A 20360-nucleotide genomic window follows, 5' to 3' on the forward strand; every position below is an offset into this window, starting at 1 on the left:
TTGTTCTCGAAGGAACTTTTAGGGTGTTTGGAGCATGGAAACAATTGTTTTTTAAAATATTTTTTTGTTCTGAAATACATTAACATATATATTTTTTATTTTTAAAAAAATTATTTTTGGCATCAGCACATCAAAATAATTTGAAAAAACAAAAAAAATTATTTTGAAAAAAAATAAATAAAACATTTAAATTGTTTAAAAATAATTTTTAAATATAAAAATAAACAAGCCAATTCAAAAACAAACAAGGAAATGAAAGAATTGATTATTGAAAAGCAAGTCTACATCGACTTGTCAAAGAAAACCTTCACTCTCATATCTTTTTTTAAGCCAAGTTATAGAAAATAGTTTTTATAAAAAATAAATTTTTAAAATTGAATTTTTTTTTTTTTTGTATTTAGTAGTGTTATTGAAAATAAATTGATAAATAATTTATTAATATTTTAATTTATTTTCAATTTTATTAAAAAAATATGATCAAAATGTGATAGATAAAAAGTTAAGGAGGATGAAATTAAAAATAATAATCAAATTTTATAAATTATTTAAAATAAAATAAATAAAAATTGAAAAAAAAAGACTAAATATGATAGATAAAAAATTTTAAAAAATTAATTAAAATTTTTTTTTTCAAATAAAATAAATAACAATAACAAAAATAGAAAAATAAAAAAATTAAATAAAAAAAATATCAAAATATATAGTAAGTAAAAAATTAAGAATTAAGTTTGATATAATTAACAAATATAAATATATTTTTTATTTTTTATAATTTTTAAAATATATTTTCCGTTTAAAATATAAAAAATAAACTAATTTTTTTTTTATTAATCAACTTCTCTCGTAATCAACAAATAAATTAAAGTTTAGAAAATGATTCATGAAACATACGGGTCTTATTATCAAGTTAACCCGCCACTGGAGGTGGAAACCACATGCTCCAAACTACTTTCTTCCCATCTTGATCTGGGTATATAAACCCATTACTTAATTGCTCATCATGTACTCACAAAACCCATCTTCTTATGAAAAATTCTCCGCTTCGCAGTCACCAGCGTTCAGTCAAGATACAACAACAACTGGGATCGCACTCACCTCAACAAGCCAGTTCTACAGTACTGATGATTCTAGATCTTCTATTGAACTCCGATCCAAGAACAAAGGCCCTTGGTCAACTGGGTTGTGCGACTGCCATGATGATTGGCGAAACTGTAAGTTAAAAAAGCTGCTCCTCTTAGTGGCGCGTTTTTCACACGCGATTTATTTGTGAGCGTGGGGTTGTTATCTCATTGTCTGAATTAATGGCTGTTTTTTTCTTTCTTTCTCCCTCTCCCTCTTTATTTTTGTGGTTTTACAGGCTGCATAACGTTTTGGTGCCCCTGCGTCACGTTTGGCCAAATTGCTGAAATCGTCGACAAGGGATCTTCGTGTAAGTAAATATTTCCAATTTTTGTGCTGTTATTAATTTTATGATTTACAGCTTCATTATTATTAAGAAGTCTAAACAAGCGAATTATTTAATCGAATTCATATAAATAAGTAAAAAAATACTCAACTCTATGTTTTTAGAATATTGTATCTTAATTAAGACCATTATTTATTGACCAGAATGATGTATGCGTTAAATGCAGCTTGTGGTGTAAATGGAGCACTTTACGCACTGATTTCATGTGTTACTTGTTTTCCATGTTGCTACTCCTGCTTCTACCGTGCAAAAATGAGGCAGCAGTACTTGTTGAGGGAAACCCCTTGCGGGGACTGTCTGGTTCATTGCTTCTGCGAGTGTTGTTCTCTGTGTCAAGAGTATCGCGAGCTTAAAAGCCGTGGATATGATTTGGCTATGGGTAAATATATATAACCTTGCGCTTAACTATACATACGCATATGCTTTATGGGTTTAATCTGGATTCTTAATTATATTGCGGACTTGTTGTTTTGAGATTGCTTAGGATGGCATGGCAACGTGGAGAAAAACAATCGCAGCTCGGAGATGGCTTCAGTGCCGCCATTGGTTGAACGGGGCATGAGCCGATAAGGGTGCCCCGGATCTGGTTGTGCAAAACATTGCGATGCGTTATCATCAGTTCACATCGTATGATCCCCTGTAGCTGTTTAATAAACTACTTGACAGTGTTGGAGGCTTGGTGTAGTATAAAAATGATACTCCCAGGTATATGGAATAAAACCCAGTAAGCTGTCCAGTGCCAGGTGGCATGTTTGTGATCTTCAGTTGATGCATAGACGAATTTAATTTGCTGTCTGTATTTTACCCTGGTCTTGTCCGTTTCATGAAACTATGTGGGCTTTTCCTTTGTAATATGGTGACTTGGGGTATTTTTAGATCCTTGCCCTATCCACACTGAAAACATCCTCGAACTTTATCCGTTGTGTTAAAACAAAAATAGCAACGCCCACATGCACCTGTAAATCCAGCTTTCATGGCATATGTGCTTCCTTTCCCTGTCGAGAACACCTCTTTCTTTCCCGTTTTCCTTTCAGGTCTTGATATTTATCAAAACGATGGATCTCCCACAAATAGTATGAAATCCACAAATGGTCGAGAATTAAATGGATAATATACCGATACAACGACTGTACCGAAAATTCTCCATGGCTCCGGGGCCATTTCAAAACCATGATCATAAATTCATCCCTGTTTGTAGTGATACCAAGTCACTCGTGTTATTGAATCATTGATGGGAAGAGCCAGAGTAAATTAAAGCGAAGCCCATGAGACAGAAAGGTCGGAGAGTTGATTCCATCGACAGAAAACAAGCATGTACAAAAGAAGCGCGCACACACAGGTTTTCCATATTAAACGAACCCATATGAACAACTAAATATATCCAACCAGTTCAAAAAATATTAATCTACCCAAGATTGGAGTCACCAAAGTGATCCGAGACATTATTTTTACGGAATCACGTGAAGTTGCAGCTTATGAGCTAGAAAATCCGGACCCAAGGAGAACCGGTATCCTGTTCGCACACAACGATGAGGTTCCGGGCTGCCCTTTGTAAGAATTGATTAATGATTATTAAGAAAAGAACTTCTTGACTGGTCGTTAGACCTGGCGATCCCGCTTCCGCCACGCAGTTTTTCCAGCATGCTAGTACAGGGAGGGGGAATCCTATTTGCAAACTATTTAGTCATCTAAACTAACAAAGAGTTTGCTTTGAAAGTATCGGAGTTTACGAGGACCCACATGTTTCCTTTTTAAATCCCGCAATTGCCGTCTGTTTGTCTATCAAGTGTAAGCCCAGTTCAGAGGCCCCATCTTTAGAAAGGAATGTTAGGGGACTTTTGCTTTAGAGGTTCCATCTCTCTTCCTCATGTTGCAGAAGCTGCCCGGCACCGAGCTTCAAGGGGAGGTAAAGTTTCTGTGGTAGTGGACCTATCCAGCTACAAAACTAATTATGACTGGGATTGGTGTAGTTAGTCAAGAGTCAACTTCCTCTGCCCCTCATGATAAAAATGAAAAAAGGGAAAACCTTCTGCAATGCCTAATTCCCCATTGCCCTCATGTTGATTTACCAAGAGGCAAATTCTACAATGCCTTGCCTGCATCGAGTTTTATATTTATTTTTTTGCCTCAGTGTAAACCAAGATAAATTTTGCTCTTAGTTTTTAGAACGGCGATCTATGCAAAATGCATTTTAGTCGAAGACATGACAGGAGAATCTCGCAGAGAGCAAAGGGCTGATCAATTCCGGTGTAGGAACTAGGAAGCCGTTCATATTATTATTACAACTTGAAGAAGCAATTGAGCTAATCGAGTGTTGATAGCTACAAGCCTATAACACAACTGGTCAAATGTTGTAAACAGTTTTGTGGTATAAATCCTAAGAGCAAAGCTACTTTTACTCAATAGTCAATACAAGAAATTATCTGGGAAGAATAAGATCAACACTACTTAAATCCTATTAACCTCAAAAGTTGAGCCTACATTTTTTTCACAAGCCACCATCTCCAATCTCTATAGTATCACATATCAATCAGGTCTGGTCTTATTTTGTGTGGAGGTGAGCTGCAAACTTTCCGCTAAAACAAGAGTAAAAATATATCCGAAGACGATTACAATATACTGGTTTTGTCCCCTCTACGCCTACCCCAACAATAGCCTTACCTTGTCGATACTCAAAAACGCGCCAAGAAAGCTCCAAAAACGAGAAGAAAGAAAAAGAAACCCTCGAACCAACAACCTTGCTCTCTTTCCCTCTCTCCCCCTCCTTTTATTCTTCTAACATCTTCTCTTTTGCGACCTTTAATTTTTACCCCACCCTGTCAGTCTTTTCTCCAAACACTTAGTACGCTCTTACAGTAACTGCTGATACAAGCAGTTTTATCCTCGTTTTTTATTAAGTGATGAGTGAATAAACAAGAAATCAAGAATCAAGCGAAGTGGATGGAAGGAGCAGAGCTGGAACTAGAGAGAAGGAGCAAGTTCTTGAGTGGTTTGATAGAGAAAAAGAAGGCCAAAGAACATCAAGAGCAGCCCAGCAAACTTAGTGTTCGTGTTAGAGCTGCTGATATGCCCATTGTTTTGCAAGACCGCGCTTTTAGGTGTGCCCGTGACCAGCTTAACTCCATGCCTGGAAAGCTTGACAGCAAACGCCTTGCTCTTGCCCTTAAAAAGGTTAGAAACTAAGCAAGTTCCCTTCTTTTCTGGCTCTCGATCTTTGTTTACTCTTCAAGCTTAGAACCTGTTAATTGTCTTTCATTCTTCTTTGTTGGAAACTAATGGGTTAAATTATGCATGGAGGCAATCCTGTTGACTTTTGAGTATTTAACTTGAACTTCAAACGTGCTTAAGCACGAGAATAAATCGGTTTGCTGGGATTTTTAATGGGGTGTTTAGTTTAAATTAATGGGTACTTGGTAAATTTTGAGAACAGGTGGTCCTGTTCGAATGTGTCATTACTGTAAGTGAACATGGCGATGTCCTTTTTATGCTGCTGGGCTCTAATCCTTCTTTTGGGGTCTGCTTATACGTGGTTTATCCTGATGATTAAAGTTGAAATCCTTTTTTGTGAAGACGAAAGTGTTTTGCATGCGTTAGATTTTTTCTGCTTCCATTATGAAACAGCCAAATCAATTTTGAATCTTGTCAGTAGTGTGTGTACAGAAACTGCAAGTACAGGTGGTCCTATTGATCATTTGTGCTGCTAACTTCTAAAGTGAAATTCTTTGGCTTTATTTTTATGCTTGATTGCCAGCTCGGTCTGGACCAATTGGTTCTTCCGCGTGCTCTGCTTGGTTTCTATTGTAAGAATCAATGTCTTAGATAAAGAAAGTGAAAGTATGCAATAGTAGGTATTGAGTTGATAGTTATAATACTTAGGTTTGTAATTAGTCTAATTGAGCCATAAATGTAACATGTCTCGTAACCAGAACCAGCAATTTATTTATTATTGATGGTTGAATTATGGTCTTGTTTTAGATTCTCTTTTGGTTGATTGCCACTCTGAATGGCTTCTCGGAATTGCTAAGTGCATTTGCATATGTGCAGAGGGAAGAGCATTACATGTATCTGAATGTGTTTTCCATCGACTTCCCTGCAATGATTTATTTCAGTTGGAGGGAGAATTTAACTTCTTTGTTTCCCTTTTTATTGAGTGTAGAGTTGAGACTTTGGAATTATAGGGAAACTATTTTCTAGACGCATGTAACTAAATGTATGAGAAAATTAGAAGTATCTGGGAAGGTTTTCATTTAGGTCGTGTTTAGAATGGTAAATGGTATCCAACCTGTTAACAAGCGCAGGACTTATTACCCTTATGACCCCAGAAAACTTGACAAAATGACCACCTGGAGTGCTTGGTGTTTAGACATTCTATGTATTGGGTATCTAAATCCTTTAAACTGCTAGCGAGTTCTTAGAATTTGTTCATATTGTAACAGCAAAGCTAGCATTCTCACAGCTCCAATGCACCAGAATTGTTGGGTTTAAATTAGGAATGGAAACCCATGATGGATGATCCCAAGTCCATTTCCACTTGAGAATGGAGTTTCAACTCAAAAACTATCTTGATGCAGTTTTACATACATGTTAGTTTCTTGTGTTCTACACTGGTCGCGGTGTACCAACTCAGCATGATTGAGTTAGAAAGCAAACCAGTCATGTTGCAACACCGAAAAAAAATTATGTATCTGTAAGAGAACATGGGTTTATTTGTTAGAATTAAAGAAAATGGCATTTTAACTTAAATCTATTGTAACCACTCTTCCAATGCAGTTTTTGTCTTGCATGCAACCATTCAATTGGTTGGGTTTTGCAACTCAGCAATGCTGAGGTGTAAAGCTGCTAGTGTAGAATCTTTCTAGTTTTTGAATAGGAAAAACTAACTGAGAAAAAAAAACACCTTTTATCTCTCTGTAAAGGCTCTCTACATTGTGAATGGCTCTTGAATTGTGGAAATTGGGTGTTCTTTCTTCCTTGATTGCATGCTAAGCCTTAAGCACATAAAATAACAGTGATCTTGGAAATTCCGCAAACTCCACAGCTTGTAGTAGAGGTAACCAATATTTGTTAAATTGCTTCATTTGTGGCGGAGCTATGGTTATTACTGTCTTGCTGCATGAAAAAATAGGAGCAAAAGATATGAATGCACTTCCATAGGCAGCACAAAATAAAACCTGTAAATGTTGAAATGTCAGGAATATGGACACGTCTGGCCTAAGCACCTTACAACACTCCATAGTGTATTATCAAGTAAACAATTAGCTTACTGCTCTTTCTGCTGATGATGGCATTAGGTAGCCCTTGCTAGCCAGATGTTCTATGTTTCAAATGAGAACTTTGTCAGTTGCATTTCTTGGGGATACAGTTGTCTATACCTGTTCATTCGTTTTCCGATTTCTGTGTGTTAAGAGAAACTTTATGAAAAAGCATCCACCGGTGGATTTCTCTGGATTTACTCCTTTCCCAGTCTCTTACATTTTCCCTTTTTCCCCGTCAGAACTTTCTCATGTATGCAACCATTATCTTCATCAAACATTGAAATTACCTACTGTTAGATTGTTTTAAGAAGAGAACCTTTGTTTGATAAATAAAATGAAAACTAGAAGCGGGAAAATGGGGAGAGAGGAAAAGTTACACAACCTGGAATGTGTGAACACAATAAAAGAGAAATGGGCTGATTACCTCATGTATGCAACCATTATCTTCATCATCTTTGAAATATGGTATTGTTTCCAGTTTGATGAATACCCAGCTTCTGTGATTCATGATAGTCATTTACACATGGAAACGCCATCTCTATCTCTCTTACATCTAGTCAAGCAGTTAATAGACTTGAATATTGTTAGCCAAAACCAATTTTCTTGACTAATTATTGCTAGTGGAACATAACAACAGCATGTGCGAGCATATGTTACTCTGCATCGGGTTTTCTAGAGATACCATGGAAGCTGGGAGGGGGAAATGACACTTGTCAAACTTCAACTTGGTAGAGCAAATTGGCCCCATATCTTTGGGGTTGTTCTGTAACCATCTATTATTATTTTGTTGCATGTTTTAAAGAAGACCTATTGAAGCAGTAATTGTATTGATGTTTGAGTACTAAAAACAGAGATGGACAAATTTCTGCTTTTCCTCTATCCTCCTGTTTCCTAAGAGATTATGATGATCATCTAAGCAGGAATTTATGGAATTTGTTGTTGGAAGTGCCATTTAACATTAACAATCTAACAGTTCCCAGTTTTTAATGGTTTGCCAGGAATTTGATGCTGCATATGGTCCAGCCTGGCACTGCATTGTTGGCACTAGCTTTGGTTCATATGTTACTCATTCCACAGGAGGCTTCTTGTATTTTTCGATTGACAAGGTTTACATCCTTCTCTTTAGGACTGCTGTCGAACCTTTAGAACGCTGACAGTTTATAAATTTTGAGTTCCTTGCTTTTCTATGTGGTTATGCCATGCTGTCGCAACTCGACAGCTATCATACGTTTCATTGGCCAGTTTTTATGTATAATTAGACTGTAATCCTATAATATATTATTTTTTTTACTTTTCAGCTGTACAACACTCTCTCGTCATCCTAAGAGCATAAGAGATCGCTACTCTTTTACCATTTTGTTGCTGCATTATTTTCTTTACATTACAATTTAATTAAACCAGGCAGAAAGCTTAATATCTTCGGTTTATTTGTCAAGGATTTTCGTTTCTCACGCTTTAGACATTTACTATGAATTAGTGCAATTAACCTCACCATGTTATCTGCAACACGGTGACACAAATAGCATTTTTTTTGGTCACTTGATCCTCTCACTAGCAATTTCACTGGCACAATATCGCAAGCTCAGGTTTTGATAAATGATAATGCCAAGGATCCCTGCAACTGCAAGTGTTGCCTTTGTTATCTTGCAAAGGTGGACCTTGGATAATTTGGAGTCTTGCGTTCATTTGCTCAGAAAGCAAGAAATGAAAAGCTGTAAGCAGTCTTTGTCAAATGACTTGGAAGTTCCATTCACAGGTGTACGGTCCACGTTGCTCAACATGTATAACCTCGGTTACTCAATTTTTTTGTCTTGTCTTGCTGTGCAATCCTTCCACACCTCTTTTCTTGAACTTTCTCCTATTTATATCAACAAAATTAAAATTCAAACTCAGTTACTAATATTTTAGCTTGATTGGGAACATGGGGATTTTTACTTTCTGTAGAGAGAGAAATGCATGAAAGCACAGAATACTTTGTGCAGACTCAGCAAATTCTTTCTGCTTTTGTTTCTGGTCTTGGTTCCAAAAATAGATATAAAACCAAAAAGTGGAACCAGGGGGGGCACCCCATAAGGTTCTATTTCTTGTCTTTGCGTACCTCGATGTACCTGAGCTTCTTGTCATGAGTGAAGCTTGCATGCTACTCAGAGATGCCGTGGACAAAGATGTTATCATGGCGGGATATCATATCATTGAAAAGCCCTTGAACTCGAGATTGTATGATGAGATTCTGGTGTAAATCACTTCGAAGGCGAATGGAAACCTGAGAACTTTGCCTCTTTTAAACTGTTTCGAGATCACAGGATATGGGCTTCAAACCGTCATGCATAAAAATCCTTGAATCAGTAAGGTATGGTTACCAAATCGAACCTCTGTTGTTTCTTATTTTTCCTTTTTTTTATATAATGATTAAATTGATTTTCCTCGCTCTTTGGCTTTGCTATTCTTGGGGGGGGGGGGATTGGATACTTGCCACAGTTTTTCTAATAACCAATTATCTAGGTTAAGGTGGACTGGATAAGATTAGTTTGGCACTGGGGATTGCTTTGAAGCAAAAGATACCTAATCTTATCGGTTATAAATGGATAGACTCGCTTAGATGTTGACTTGCGATAGTTCGAGAAATGGATGAGTGGCTTCCTGAGGCAAAGCATAATTAAAGATTTAAAGTAATTCACGTGAATTATATATTTTTAGTCAATGGAATTAATTAGTCGATCGAGTGACGTACTGTAGATCAGGATGAAATACCATAGAAAGGTTTCGGCTCTACTTTCTTGCAATTGAAGTTGCTTCAACTGACAAGTTTGCTGTAGCTGTAGCCTGAGAATTAGATCCTGCTACTTTTCTCCCTCTCCCTTCATCGGGCTTCGTCGTCTCCCTCTCCTTCCCACTCAGAGGATATCTAAGGTCTGTTTTGCTGGTTAGACAGACCCACCGGTCACTTATAAATGCATAGAGCTGGACCCCCCTCGGGTTGGTTGCTTTTCGATGAAGCCTCCACCTACCGGGAAGAAGGAAAAATAGGCCCTGAATACTATGATAGAATCGGTTGTTACAGAATCTGCTGTTTGAGGATCAGCTGAAACAGAATTTTGATGTCACTTAGGAAAGGAAATCCGATGGTATGTATAAAAAGAAGAGGCACATGCCAGCCCAAAAGAGGTGTCCCATTCAACCCTAGTACGAAAGAGGAAAACTGGTCAGCGTTGTCAGAAATTTATTTTTCCAGATGTATCAGATCGAATGGGGACGGTGATACATTCTTAAGCTCATCTGGATAAAAAAATAATAATAATAATCTTAAAAGAATTCTGTTTGACTCGAAGTACCCTCAACTTTTCGAACCAAAATAAGACAAAACATTCTTCAGGTGATACATTGTTTCTTATACCTTTATATTAGTAGGGTTTTTTTTGGTGCCTGTATCCCGTCAGTTTTATAGATATAAACGAACTATTATATTATTATAATAATTTTATTTACTTATATTTAAATAATATTGCATGGACTTTTTATATTAATGTTATCAATACTGTTATGATCGTAATAATAATTATAATTTTTTTAAATTCATGGTAAAAGACACAATTAATATAGTCAAAGGACATTTAGATTTTTTAATAAAATAGTTTTATTTCACTCAAATTAAATATTTTTATATAAAAAAAATGATAATTATTATTATTATTTAGTATTAAAAATAAATAAAAATTATAGTGTATATATTTTAAAAGACAGTTGATTAAAAATAATTTCTAAGCTGCACTTTTTAATGCAGTTCATGAAATTTAATTGATATATTTTATTTTTAAAAATTCTTGAAATATTAACTCTACCGGAGAGAAGGATTTATGCAAATCAAGGGTAAGGCTAGGGCAGGAAGGCTAAAATATTCTTCAATACCAGACATAGAACATAGGATCGAAGCTGATATGGGATCGTACGGGAAATATGAATACGGGAGCGTACGGCGTACGCCATGAATATGAGATCGTACGCCGATAAAAATATATAATAAATCCAATTAACCATTTTAATTATTTACATGAAGGTATCGTAGATATATATAGTTGCTTCAACTCAATTATAAGAGCCCTTGTCCTTATCGGTGATATATTGAAAGAAAAAAGAAAAAGAAAAGGAAAAAAACAAAGTAATGGAAGTATTCTTAAGAACAAAAATAAAATAAAAAATTGAGGGTAGTAAATTTCAGAGGATGTTTATAAATATAATAATAGTTATTTTTTATAATATTTTTTTTTTATTTTAAAATATTTCAAAATAATATATTTTTTAAAAATATATTTTTAACATGAAACAATACAAAAACATATAAAAATTATTTTTTAAAAAAATTAAATTTTGAAAAACACAGTTGCAAACGCAGAAGTCAGCAATCTATCTTAAAAAAACGCAACAACATTAGCCGCAAATTTGACCAAATGAAGGCCTAGAAGAATCTGCAGCAAAATCATTGCATATCGAACTGCAGGGAACAAACAAATTGTCTGCTGCTGAAAATCATCACACTACCAATCAGAAACTGAACATGTCATAAATCCAGTTCAAAGAATACATATCCTGCCCCGAGAATATAGTTATAACTTACAACAATAATCCAGGCAAGTCGTTTCACCTACTCATGTTAGAAGTACTCCATGGCTATATATAAGATCAATCAACCTTGCCACCCCTCAACTCCTCTCCAGGAAAAACCAAAATTGGGTATGCAGCAAGTTGTCTAAAAGAGTATTAGAAACGAAGGTTTTGAATGATTCCAAAGGGTATTAGGGGTTACAACTGATACAAAAGCACAGAGTTTTACAAGAACAACACGCTCATTAGTAAAACACCTAAAATCACAGAGGTTGTGAAAGAGCCAGCACCATAGATATATACTGAATGGCAACCCGACGTCGCAGAATTTGAAGATGGTGCCAGAGAAGTTGTATTTGGTAAGGTGCCATTTCTTCCAGCACTACATAAGCAAAAACAAGGAGAGAAGAGATGTCAACAAACTACTCATGACAATCGGGTGTATCCGTACCAGAGTTATTGAAATGCAGTACAAAGTGAATTAGACGTGGATGGCAAGAGTGGAAAATAGAAACAAGAAAAGAAAAGTAGGCCTTTAAATCAATAAGAATCTTTTGTTTGTACCTTCCAGGAAATATACAGGAACCATGACCTGCACAAGTAAAGGAAAATGAGAAGCTTCTTATGCAATAAGAAAACACTAGAAAAGAATGGACAAGCAACAGAAACTCTCACTTGTGAGAGCATCTCTGGTAAATTAAAAAAAAAAAAAAAGTTCCAATCTAGCAGTTGCGAGAATTAAACACCCTAAAAATGTTAACAGGACCTGCCACTTATCTTTGCAGTGGAGTAGCTTTTACGCTTGATAAACACCTATCGCAATTCATCTCACTAGCACATTAATGCCCATGAAGCAATTCATATCCTCACTGTAATGTAATTTGTTGTTTTCTTCTCAAATTCTATCTTGCTAGAACTATTATTGCTTACTTGGGTCAGTGGTGGTGATGGTCGCCACCCCTTTAAAATCACAAGTACCGGGGGACTTGGCCATCATCTGGAAATAAGCGTTGAAAGCATATGTTGAATGAGCAACAACATTATCTGGCTCGTAACATGGCTGCCCTTGTAACAAGTATGAGCAATCAACTTTTCCTGGTCCACAAGCCCAATCAAGAGCAGCTTGTAGCATCTTCGGGTCAGCACCTTCCTTTGCCACGCAAAAGGTTTGGTTTGTGGTGTCGTTTGCCAATACAGTACCAGCACCAGTCAAGTGTAAGGTATAAACTGGAATGCCATCGTCATCAAAAAGCCCCCAGTTCTTTTCAGATATTGCCCCGGGTCTCAAATCTTCATTATAGAGTTCATAAATATATGTACTAACTGCAATTTTAGGATGTTTGGGAGTTCCTGTGTTATTAAGCACATGCCTGATCAAGTTGCTGTTGTAAGTGTTAGCATTTTCAAGTGTTGCATCCGGCTCAGATGAGTCACCTTTGGAGGGCCAACCAGACTCCGTCACAAAAATAGGGACATTGGTGAAATTCAGGTAGGACATAGCAAAATATGCTGCATCAACAATGGCATCAAAGACATTAGTGTAATGAAGTAGTGTATTAGCATCCACGGCTTCCTTGTCAGGAGGGAGAGGCCGGAAAAGCGCATAATCCAATGGGATCACACCATTTGATTGCATGTAGTCGTAATATGGATATGCATTTAGCATGAAGTACGACCCTGTGGACCGCAAAAATTTAAGCAAGGGAACCATGACTGGATCCCAAGAGCGATTAAAAAAGGCTTGGGAAGGAGGGAACGAGTCAAGGATGATGGACGAAGACTGAGGGGTAGAGACTTTAATTTGGCCATCAAGATTGGAGGCAACAAGGGCAGAATGGATGAACTTCAGGGCAGAGACCAGGACAGGGGCAGCATTTGGGAGCGTAGTAAGGATTTCAGATCCAACTGCTATGGCTGTGATGTTGGTGGCAGGGACATGGGCTATTACATTTCGAGCAACCCAGTTGGCTGCCGTGGCATTCGATTGACCAATGCCAAGGATCTGGTCATTAGGAACAGAAACAGTTACACGGATGCCTGTGTTGGCAAGGGCAAGAAGCAGGGCTCGGTCTGCATCATAGAGCCTGACATGTCTAATATTCTGAGCCTTAAGAAGGGCTACCACCTGAGTTGGGCTTGGCATGTCAGAAAGTGCTGTGCCAATGTTTACACCAACGAAGCCATCTGGAAAAAGGGGAAAAAAATGCAATTCAGCAGTAGGATTCAGACAAAAAAATTGTCCTTGTTGACAGAAGATTTCATCTTAATCAAACCACTAAGTGTTGAGAACTATATTTCATACGAAGTATGAATGCAGACATTGCAATACTATGTTTAGAAAGAGGATCAGTCCTTGGCGTGAGAAAATCTGATACACATAAAGGACGAGTGCCTTTTGACATTGAAGAGAAAAATAGTCACTAGTCAGGCATGGAAAATAATTTCCATATTGTCAGACACAAAGTTCTGTAACTTGAGCTCATTTGACACCAATCAGGTAGATATCCATGATCATCCATGCATTGTGTGCCTCATTTTTTACCCATGCACAATGCATTCAAAAAACCAGGTATTAACGGTAGGCATGATCACTTAATAATAGTGCCAAAAACAACAAGTGGATAAAAAAGAAACATAAATGCAAACTTAATTCCTTTCTACAATTACAGCATCTAGCAATTTACCTTTACTCTCTTTTGGTCTTATTCCAAAAACAAGGGATCGAATTCGTCCACTAATCCCAATCAAGTTTGGAATCATCATACTAAAAGCCCCCCACTTTTCTTATTGAGAAAAACTTTAAGATGGCACCAACAGATGATGGGGCTCACACATTCCTTTTACTGTTAAAATGCAAGTTGTGTTTATCTACTTTGTACAATCATACGTAACATTCACTGATCATCTTCATGGCTGAAGACATAAATGATAATGTAAATACAGACATCGTTATCTGTCTTCTTTTGCAGAGCTCACTGTGAGGACAATAATTCACAATTTCGCATATCTAACCGGCCGGATCTGTAGATCACTTTTCATTCCTTTATAGCAAAAGACATGCAAAGGATACAAAGAATAGCTACATGGGCATTTGTGGCAAGTGGCCAACTAAAGAAGAAAACAATCTGACTTTCAAATTCTGGCCCTGGGCCATATATGGAATTATGAAGGGTTGCGGTAAAAAAAAATAGATTCATCAAGATTTTACTTATGCCTCCATAGTTTAAAATATCTCAATATTACACCTTTAATTTTTAAAATGTTTCAATTTTTTCCCTTACTATTAAATAACTGACGAAAAGCTCACTTTTTTTGTATTTGTAATTTTTCCCTATAAAATTCCCCAAACATATTGTAAAATCTTAATAGGAAACCTAAAAAGCCACTAAAGAAAGCCAAAAAAAAATCAAATTCAAAAGGTAAGCTATTTAACGGTTGATGGTAACATACTAACTTCTTGGGATCTAGAAGGTAAGACTATTTGGATAGAAGTGAAACATTGATGAATTTGAAAAGGCAAGAGTGAAGTTTACCCTATCATGAAACATTCACAGTTACATTTTTATCCTGTCTATCACAGTATGTATTATGCGATTGTTAGCCTTTGAAGCTGGCTCTTCTAATACTTCTCCTAAGCTCAGGCACAATATTTAGGATACTTGTATATTATCTTAGAACTTAGATATAGAGGTTAATGAATTCCAATCAGCAAAGTATTTTTTATGAGAAAGATGTTATTTGAGGTTCTCTATCTGGGGGGGGGGGGGGGGATCATGTTATTCGAAATGGGTTCCACTATGTAGTGAGTCACTTACAACGTGGAAAAGGTCATCTTTTGAGGTTGCTGCTATTTTTTGAAGAAAGGGAGGGTGCAGGTTCCTACATTCAAACTATAAATAACATAAAGTAATGTTAAGGTGTCTAGTAAATAAATAACCCATCGCACAAGTTATGTAGCACTGCCACCTAACTTTGAACATGGGTTTAAGCCTTGTCCTTAGTAGACCATCATCAACTTCAAAAATTTCCAAATATCAAATCTCTAGATATTCAAAGGGAATACACGTAAAATAATTGGCAGGTTTATTCCTGAATACCCTGAGAATCAGATCTGCGATGAGGATGGCTTCTATAATTTTAAAAAGAGCTCTGGGGATTAATAGAATAGCTGAGGAAGGTAATGGTTTTTGCATATTATATCCACCGGGGGGGAGGTATACGATGCTGTAGTGGAGCATATGTATGCAACTGGTTGCGGTACTGGTAGCGAAATGACAATGATAGCCTTGGAAGAAGATTTCTAGGATTCCAATCCATTCAATACTAGATGCTTTTGCATCCTCGAGCTAATGGTATTTTGGTCCTACACCGTATTTATTAGAAATATATGACAGCATATGCTGGTCAAAGGACTGCCACATGAGCTGGGAAGCAATATGGTTGGGATTCCCCATTAAAAGAGAGGGTGGAGAAGAGATTAGAGGTTTTCAGCAAAGGGAGAGATTATTATGCAGAGGCTTATACTCTGATAGCAACAGGTTAAATGGCAGGGTGGAGAGAAGATTTTTTTCATCACGCCTACCATGTTTCCTTATGCAGGTTTCCAAGATAATAAGACATGTAATAAAGTCGAACAAGGTTGTGACTTCATGTTCAAGAATCCCACCCTACTGTTTTTAGCAGACTTATTGACTAATTAGTACTGCTAGCCTGCAAATCAAACCAAATAACACCTGTTTTATTTGAAACTTTATTATAATACCAATAATCCCGTCTCTCTGTTCAAACTAATCACTGAAAACCAAGCTTGTGTCAACTAATAAAACTACTATTTCAAGAAGAAGCCTTAAACTATTAAGTAGAGATAACTGAAATACTGCAAAAATTTAATAAGAAAAGGGAAAAGAAAAACAGGGGAATACCTAGCAAAGGCACACACGAATATAACTACAGAGCTACACAAAAGCAGACAACTTGAAATGAAAAGGAACTCGAGGTGAACGGAGAGAAAAGGCAAAAGCAAGATGGTAGAATAGAATGGCAACTAATGCCTGCAAATCATTGATTCAAGAGTGAAAACAAGTAAAATAAGCTAGCTAAGAGCACTCAGCTGCAGCTAGTAATGAGATACAAGTACAAAACCAGAACAAACCAGCAATTAGAGACTCAATTTAAGAAAAAACAATAAAGCCATGAAAGCACAAAGAAAGAAGCTTATTACCTTCATCAGCAGAAACAACAGACACTGTCAGCAAGAAAAGCAGGAACAGCACAGCCATTGAAACTTCAGCTACAGATTAAATCTTTTATATCTTGAAAAGACCATAAAACTCAGAAAGGAAATCTATTATAAGACCATCCCAAACACATTAGAAGAGAACAAGAAAGAGTCTGCAGAGAGAAAAAAGTTTGCTCCTTTCGGGGTCTCTCTCTATTGTGGGAAGCGTTTTTAAACGAAACAGGGATGGGCTTAGTTTAGTTTAGTTTTGTTTAGTTGTGTAGTAAAGAGACAGAGCGTGTGGGCAGGATTTGTTTATTTCTTCATGTAAAATACTCTTCGCAACAGCTACATTATAGAAAGAAACTAGATCATGACCCGCAGCATACGAGCGGGTTGCATGTGAGTTTAATTTTTTTAATATAAAAAAAATCAAATATAACTAATATGTTCTCTAGTAAAAAAAACAAAAAAACTACGTGGGGATTAATTAATTTGATATGAACTTGTTAAGTTAGCGAATCTAAGTATAAATTTAATAATTAATAAAAATATAATTTAATTAAAATAATATTTTTTAATATTAAAACAAAAATTTATTAAATTTATCTATGAAATCAACAAGTCAAATATTGAGATTAGGATAAATTTGTTAAAAATAAATCAAAATAAATTATAAAATATAATTTTTAATCAATTTAACATTGGTTGATGTAATTAAAAAAATTTAACTTTTTTTAAAAAATTGGATTAACATGCTAAATTCATGACTATGATCATAAAAAAAAACAAATTAAAACAAAATATAAAGCTTAATTTTTAATTGTGAAATTGAATAAAAAAATCAATAAAAAATATAATAAAAAATCAAATTAATCTACCAAACTCTCCATACAGGTCATGATAAATAGATAATATTATAAAAAATCAAAATAAATTAAAAAACTTAATTTATATTAAAGAATAAAGTTAAAAATAAACAGTATTGTTACAAAATAATGATATGTAAAAAAATAATTAGTGAATTCACCTGTTTTTTTAGTTTTTGCTAGTATTTTCATAAAAATTTCCTCCACGCTAACATGGTAGCGTTTCCATAATTTACCAGTTATTTTTAATAAATTAAAACGTGCTTTGCGATTAGAGATTGATGTATCATTTTACATGTAAAATTAATATGAATTCTATAGATCATTTTATCTTCTCAAGAAAGTGATGCTATGCATTAAAGCAAAAAAAACTTATAAAATATACACAAGATATTATTAGACTGTATAACATCTATTATTGGATGCTGTATATTAATTTCACAGTCCATTATTATTATTTTTTGAAGTTTTGTTAAATATTTAACATTTATGCTTTCAAAACCGTCGACATCGGAAAGCCGTTTCATCAAATGCAATGATTCCAGGTTGGGATCGAAGTTTATAAATAATGTATTTGGGATTGTAATAATAATAAGGGTTTAAAATATTTTTTTGTTTAAAAATATATTAAAATAATTTTTTAATTTTTTTAATTTTTTTTTATTAAAAAAAACACAATTTTTATCGTGTTTTTAAATTCTTCCTGAAAATAAATATATCCCGTCACACTTTATACTTAAAAATATCGGTATTTTTATTATCCCTTAAAAGAACTAAAGTAACCGTCGAAGGCGATATGTTTAATATGCACGTAAAGTGCTCCGAAAAATAACTGACTTTTAAAGTGTTTTTAGTTATAAATATAATAAAATAATAAAAAGCTTGAAGTAAAAATATTTTTTATTTTATCTTTTTTAAAAAAGGATCTGAGAGAAGTAACAGGGTAGGCTAGATTTGTGATTTGAAAGAGGTGTATCTGCAGGCTTTTTAATGCGTGGGGGCAGAGGAGGGTCACCTCACGGCCTACGAGGAGAGTTCCAGAGCTGGATTCAATCAACGGTCATGTTCCAGGAAGAAGAAGCTCCCTTCTCTGTGTTCCTCCTCTTGTCCTGGAATGAGATAGCGATCGCCCAACTTTGCCAGTATATAGCTCTGTAAATGTCTCATTGTTTAGAATTCAGAGACTGTGAAAACGCATTTTACAAGAAACCAAAAACATGAAACTTTAGTGGATCTAGACGCAGAGGTAGGGGGTTGGCAGGGCCCGACCCTGCAATTTCTTTTTTCTAGTCATTCACCTTACATAATTTTAACCTTTTATCTTAGAACTTTTAAAATTTTGAATCTCCAGTGGAACAAAAAAAAAAAAAAAAACTGCAAAAGAAATCTTAATTTCTTGACGAAATCGACCCTAAACCATGGAGAAAAATGTGACTGAAGCTCCCTCTGGAGTCATCTCGTTGAACAAGAAGCAGCGAGTCAAGTTTTGTTCACGATTAAAAAAAAAAAAAACCTAGCCCTCTTAAATATCTCGATGAATTTCCCGGCAAGATTTAAATTCTTTAATTGCATCTGATGTGTTTATGGTCACACACAAAAACCTTGTTATTTAACTTGATTTTCTAGTTGATTTCTAATCCCCGTGAAAGACCTGACTTTTAAAGGGTGTTTGGGAGTGTGGTAGCTGTTACTTTTTAAATAGCTTTTCGTGCCGAAAAGCATGCCAATAATATTTTTTTATTTTTTAAAAATTATTTTTGATATCAGCACATCAAAACGATCCAGAAAGTACAAACCGAACTCAATTTTAGCAAAAAAAAAAAAAAGTTTGAATTTTTTCGAAAAGCAGGTTACACCTCAATCCCAAACGGCCTCTTAGTGTTTGATCTTGTACGATTGAAAAAATTTAGTGTTTGGAAGTTTAGTAATGGTTATTTTTTTAAAATAATTTTTATTATGATATATATTAAAATAATATATTATTTTATTTTTTTTATAATTAATTTTGATATAGCACATCAAAATAAACTAAAAATATATTAATTTAAAATAAAAAAACTTTAAATTTTTTTAAAAACACTCTATAATTATATTGATAAACACTTTTGGGTGTATATTATAAAGTGCCTAATATTGTTGTTTATCCTGGGAGCTGACCTGGGGAGCTGACCTGAAGGAAAAATATAAAACACATGCTAGTACATTGAGGTTGTTTTTGTTTTTATGTTTAAAAAATGTTTTTATTTTTTATTTTAAATTAAATTACTTCTAATTTTTAATAGTTTTGATATGATGATTTTAAAAATAAATAAAAATATTATTTTATTATATTTTCAAATAAAAACTATTCTAAAAAAAACAACCATCATAATCTTAAAAACTGACACTTACTTTTTCTATGCAAAAAAACTGTTCGAATGTATGTGAAAAGAGGTCTGTCATTCAAGATGACAATGAGCTTGAAAATCTACACAACCTAACATTATTCGGTCAGGCAACGCAACAAAACACCATGCAAAGTGATATTTTTTCCTCGTTTGTCGAGAGTTTCAAGACCTGTTTGATGATAAAAAAAAATCATTTTTGATCTTCATTTATAGCTCTTCTTGGTTTTCAGTTTTTATTTTTTTAAATCTAAATTAAAAAAACATGTTTATTTTTTAAAAATAGAGAAGATTTTTTCTATCCAAAAAATGAGAAATTGTAAGATTATAACTATATTTCCAGAAAAATTGAAACCATAATCTATAATTTTCATCTTATTTTATTTTTGTATTTATTACAATCTAACCATAAAAACATATTTTAATTTATTTTAAATTAAGAATTCTCATTAAAAGTTTTTACTTATCAAGTAAAAAAACATATTAAATTCATATTAACCCTGATTCTAAGAAGATATATAACCATTGTCGTATAGGAAGGTACGCTTCCCTTTCCTTGTCACAGAGAAA

The 20360-nt window shown here is 34.7% G+C and overlaps 3 protein-coding genes and 2 long non-coding RNA genes across 9 annotated transcripts; 3 read left to right on the top strand and 2 right to left on the bottom strand.

Annotated features, from left to right (window-relative positions):
• Positions 1-877: 877 nt before the first annotated feature.
• On the top strand, positions 878-2381 carry LOC118061184 (protein PLANT CADMIUM RESISTANCE 2). The gene is made up of 4 exons (XM_035074578.2): positions 878-1211; positions 1358-1429; positions 1632-1844; positions 1950-2381. The coding sequence occupies exons 1-4, from the start codon at positions 1001-1003 to the stop codon at positions 2033-2035; spliced, it is 582 nt and encodes a 193-aa protein (XP_034930469.1). The 5' UTR covers positions 878-1000; the 3' UTR covers positions 2036-2381.
• Positions 2382-3741: 1360 nt separating this feature from the next.
• Positions 3742-8026, top strand: LOC118061167 (uncharacterized). Its single transcript, XM_035074561.2, has 2 exons — positions 3742-4636; positions 7719-8026. Exons 1-2 carry the CDS (start codon positions 4406-4408, stop codon positions 7872-7874), a joined length of 387 nt encoding a protein of 128 aa, XP_034930452.1. The 5' UTR covers positions 3742-4405; the 3' UTR covers positions 7875-8026.
• On the bottom strand, positions 6197-8951 carry LOC118061168 (uncharacterized). 5 transcript variants are annotated; one of them, XR_012170460.1, is made up of 4 exons: positions 8819-8951; positions 8355-8578; positions 7145-7217; positions 6197-6985 (listed from the first exon to the last, which is right to left on the bottom strand). It is a non-coding gene; the product is annotated as an uncharacterized lncRNA (long non-coding RNA). The 5 variants fall into 5 exon arrangements; XR_004689547.2 differs by having other exon boundaries at positions 6197-6574; positions 6838-7217; XR_012170461.1 differs by having other exon boundaries at positions 6197-6574; positions 6730-7217.
• A 4-nt stretch (positions 8952-8955) lies between these two features.
• On the top strand, positions 8956-13853 carry LOC118061169 (uncharacterized). The gene is made up of 2 exons (XR_012170462.1): positions 8956-9070; positions 9223-13853. It is a non-coding gene; the product is annotated as an uncharacterized lncRNA (long non-coding RNA).
• On the bottom strand, positions 11254-16762 carry LOC118061166 (glucan endo-1,3-beta-glucosidase 3). Its single transcript, XM_035074560.2, has 4 exons — positions 16541-16762; positions 12250-13503; positions 11884-11911; positions 11254-11701 (listed from the first exon to the last, which is right to left on the bottom strand). Exons 1-4 carry the CDS (start codon positions 16596-16598, stop codon positions 11545-11547), a joined length of 1497 nt encoding a protein of 498 aa, XP_034930451.1. The 5' UTR covers positions 16599-16762; the 3' UTR covers positions 11254-11544.
• Positions 16763-20360: the final 3598 nt, after the last annotated feature.

Source organism: Populus alba, chromosome 8 (genome assembly GCF_005239225.2).
Source record: "Populus alba chromosome 8, ASM523922v2, whole genome shotgun sequence".
NCBI lineage: Eukaryota > Viridiplantae > Streptophyta > Magnoliopsida > Malpighiales > Salicaceae > Populus > Populus alba.